General features: G+C 37.1%; 1 protein-coding gene across 1 annotated transcript; it reads left to right on the top strand.

The window, feature by feature from the left end:
- Positions 1-1,533: 1,533 nt before the first annotated feature.
- On the top strand, positions 1,534-2,557 carry LOC100019748 (intraflagellar transport-associated protein-like). The gene has a single exon (XM_056806336.1). It carries the CDS (start codon positions 1,816-1,818, stop codon positions 2,548-2,550), a length of 735 nt encoding a protein of 244 aa, XP_056662314.1. The 5' UTR covers positions 1,534-1,815; the 3' UTR covers positions 2,551-2,557.
- Positions 2,558-4,551: the final 1,994 nt, after the last annotated feature.

The raw sequence follows: 4,551 nt of genomic DNA, 5'->3' as shown, positions 1-4,551 counted from the left end.
CAAAAGGTTCTTGATTTTTTTTATGCCATGGACTCCTTGACAGACTAGTGAATACACCTCTAAAAATATAGAATTTTTAAAGAAATCAATTATATTGAAATATAGTTATCAAAATAATTTTAAAAGCAAATCCATAGGCTCCAAGAAAAGAATCTCTGAGTTAAGGGGGCAGCTAGGTGACTCAGTGAATTGAGATCCAGGTCTAGAAATGGAAGGTCCGAGATTCATATCTGGTCTCAGATATTTCCTAGCTGTGTGATCCTAGACAAATCACTAAATCCCCATTGCCTAGCCTGTCCCAATCTTCTGCCTTAGAACCAATGCATAAAAGTGATTCTAAGACAGAAGGTAAGGATTATTTTTTTAAAGGGAATCCCTGATCTAGTCCAAATACCTCATTTTATAATGAAGGAATTCAAGAAATCTAGGAAAACTAAGTGGCTTTCCCAAGGTCACATGTATAACCTTTGACCCAGCAATTCTCCTATTAGATCTGTTTCCTAAAGTGATCAGAAAAAAATATGAAAATACCCCATACATTCTAAAATATGTATATCAACTCTCTTTAAAGTGGCAAAGAACTGAAAATTGAGGAGATACCCAGCAATTGGGCTAAACAAGTTGTGGCATATGATTGTTTTGCTTTTAAACCTTACTTTCTGTCTTAGAATTTGTTCGAAGGTAGAAAAGCAGTAAGAGTTAGGCAAGGTTGGGGTGGGGTTGAGGGGGAGGGGGTTAAGTAATTTTTCCAGAGTCATACACCTAGAAAGTATCTGAGGTCATATTTGAACTCGGGACCTCCTTTCTCTAGGCCTGCCTCTGAATCCTTTGAGCTATGTCCATTTAGTTGCTCCATGGCATATAATTGTGATGGAATACTACTGAGCTCTAAGAAATGACAAGCATGGACATTAATTTTTTTAAATGGAAAGACCTACATGAAATTATGAAGAAACAAACAGAACCAAGAAAACATTATATACAACAACAGAAATATTATCTAGAGAATAAAATATATGTCCAGCTCCAGAGAAAGAACTGATAAACAGAAATGAGCAAAATAGAGTTTTATAATACATATATTTTTTTGTCAAATGATAGCTTCTGTAATGTGGGGAGGGGAAGGAAAGAGGGAAATAGATACCTGAAAACAAATGCAACAACCAATTTTTTAAATTAAAAACAAACAAACAAATATAGAAAGTATCAAAGGCAAGATTTAAAAGGAGGTCTTCTGACTCCAATACCAGTTGGGTTAAAGTCCATAGTTGATCTAAAATCTTTGATTCTTAGTAAAACTTGCACCCCTTTCTGCCACTCACTCTATAAAAGTGGAAGGGAGCCACACAGTACTAAGGGCCATTTGTATGTTTCTGATTCATGGCTTGCAATGGACAAAGAAGTAATGAGATGATAAGCCTCCTGGTGATGAGCTTCTCCATATTTAGACAGGGTCTTGAGACAACAAACTCAATTCTGTCTCTAGGCACTCAGTCCCATTCTTTCCAATATGGTAGAACCAAGAGAACTCATCTTGTTATGGCATAGCCTTTGAGAACTAAGAGTCACTGCCATGACATAATGAAGTAGAACTTTTGTGGAGGCTTCTAAGCTCTCATCACTACTTATTAAAAGCAAAAGCCTATAATAACACTTTCTTTTAAGAAATTATTTGAGGGGTCAAAGATGTAGAGATAACTTGTAGTTCAAGTCTCTTGCTTCTGGAGAGAAGGAAGCCTGAGCTCATTTCTGCTCAAGAAGATCATAGAGTGAAAGGGGACCTCAGAAGAGTGGCATAAGTTACAAATAAAGAAGATGAATAAGCTGTTCAAAAACATGTTTGTTCAGTTGTTGAGATTGGGAATGGTGAATGAAGACCAGTTAACTGAACAAGCCCTGGATCAGTTTATTAATTGCCCCAGACAGACATATGAAGAATTTGTGAACAGTTTCACTCATTTTTCAGAAGATCATGAAGTAATTAAGAGCCAAACACTTGGAAGGGACTCTTCCAGAAACATCTTTGCCAGTGTAGTGTCTCCTCATGGTCAGCACATCAGGAATAAGGACCTCTCTCTCAGTTTTGCATCACAACCTCAAGAGGAAGAGCAGATCATGATTGATGAAGGCCAAAAAGTTGGTATTTCCATTAAAGACGACCTAAATCAGACAAAAAAGGTAAAGATAGACAATTTCCTAGATCTGGAAGATTTTGACATGAATGAAGAAACTGACTACAAGTTGATCCCAGAGTTGCTATTGCTTCCAGGAGAGGTAGAAGAAGCATTTTTCTCTGCCTCAGGCTATATGCCTTCTTTTAACCAGCGTTCTCACCCTGAACCAAAAGCCTGGCCAACAGAACAACCCACATACAGGCATGTAAAGGAGGTACCTGAGAATGAAGTTCAGCCTTTCTCACTTGATGAAGAATTTGACTATGATAATGTGATGCTAACTCCCAAGTTCTCTAATGAAGAGATGAAAATTCTAGAAATGTACAGCCAAAGTAGACTGAATCCTGACATGAAAGCCAAAGAACTAAGTACCTAATTTTTAACAGTGTTTTCTTGTGTTTTCTTTTGTTTTGATTAAGCAACATTAGAATAAAAGGTGAACCAAAAGAAAGAGGAGAAAGAAAAATGTAAGAGAAAGAAGAGGAGGAGAAGGAAAGAAGGAAGGAAAGAAGGAGGAAGGAAGGAAGGAAGGAAGGAAGGAAGGAAGGAAGGAAGGAAGGAAGGAAGGAAGGAAGGAAGGAAGGAAGGAAGGAAGGAAGGAAGGAAGGAAGGAAGGAAGGAAGGAAGGATTTGAGGATGACTCAAATGATGGATGAGTTTAGTTTTTAAATGGTGGTTTTTTATGTAAACTTCATATACCATATAAGTTCTGGATGTCAAAGTTGTGAATTAGAAAATAAATGCAGACAGCAAATTGCTAAATTGATGCAAACCAAAACAAAATGTTCCTTGTAAATATTTTGGGCTTAAGGGCATAAGGAAAGATATTGTTTATTTCATGTACTTTTAGATATTTTAAGATTTCAACAAAGAAACTTAGAAAAAAATTTGCTAGACATGAAGCTGTATTTAGTGTCCTCAAAGGCATCTTAAGACCAGCTACTCAAATTAGTTTTTCCCCTGCCTCCAGCAGTCACCAAACATGGATACTTAATCCCATGTCATATCTTTGAATGGAGCTTAGATATATACCTACCACTTCTATGCCTAAAATTACCTTAAATATGTTCTATTTTCCCTTAAAACTAAGTAGATCCTGGTCTTTTTGGGGGTGATCACTGACTTCATCATCTTAGATCATACTTAGATGACAATTCATCTTTTTTTCTTTTTAAACCCTTACCTTCTGTCGTGGAATCAATACAATTCCAAGGAAGAGGAGCACTAAGAGCTAGGCAATGGGGGTTAAGTGACTTACCACACAGCTAATAAATGGATACATCATATTTTAGGCTTGTTATGATCTAAAAAGCTAAGCCATATCGTCTTAATTTAATATATGCCTTATTAGAGGTAGCCTGGAATAGGAGGCCAGTCCTGAAGTCAAGAAGACCTAATTCAACATTTGCTTCTGATGTATAGTATGTGTGTGACCATAGACAAATTATCTAAGCTCTTACTATCCCAGGTGACTTTCTAAGACTCTTACGTTATAGACAGACATCAATGGGTCTGACACAGAATCTTCTTGGTATCTTGAGTAATTCCTTGAAGAGAATGTTCCTTAAGACAAATTGAACCTGATTTCCTAAAATATTCCTTAGTATTAATACCTTCAGCAAAAATCCATGAGAAGAGGGGCAATTAGGTGGCTCAGTGGATAGAGAGCCAGGATTAGGGGTGAGAGATCCTGGATTCAAATATATCCTCAGACACTTCCTAGTTTGGGACTCTGAGCAAGTCAGAGTCCTAAGGCTAAGAGCCTCAGTTGCCTAGCCCTTAGAGCAATTCTGCTTTAGAACCAATGCTGATTTTGGATTCTAAGACAGAGGGCAAGGATTTTTTTTTAAATGAAATCCATGGGAAGATTATTTAGATTTGGAATTAGAAGTTCACAGTTCAAATCCTATCTCTACCTCTTACTACTTACTACATAAGTAACTCAGCACTTAAAAAAAAAAAAAACCTTACCTTCTGTCTTAGAATCAATACTATGTATTGGTTCCAAGGTAGAAAAGCAGTAAGGGCTAGGCAATGGTAGTTAAGTGACTTGTCTAGGGTCACACAGCTAGGAAGTGTCTTAAGCCAGATTTGAAACCAAGGATCTTTCATCTGTAGGCCCGGCTCTCAATTCACTGAGCTACCCAGCTGCCCCCACTCAAGTCACTTTTACAGGCTTTTGTTTCTCATTTATAAAATTAAGATATTTGAACAAATGACTTTTAAGATATTTTCCAGCTCTGAGCCTATAGTCCATGACTTACCTTTAAGCACAAATCTGGACATCTTAGAAAACCTGAAAGAATACATCTTAACACTATCATTTATTACCTTATAACTTTGGACAAGTCACTTACCCTCCCTAGGCCACAGTCTT

The sequence above is a fragment of the Monodelphis domestica genome, chromosome 7 (assembly GCF_027887165.1).
Source record: "Monodelphis domestica isolate mMonDom1 chromosome 7, mMonDom1.pri, whole genome shotgun sequence".
In the NCBI taxonomy this organism is placed as follows: Eukaryota; Metazoa; Chordata; class Mammalia; order Didelphimorphia; family Didelphidae; genus Monodelphis; species Monodelphis domestica.
This window is presented reverse-complemented; position numbering and strand designations above follow the sequence as displayed.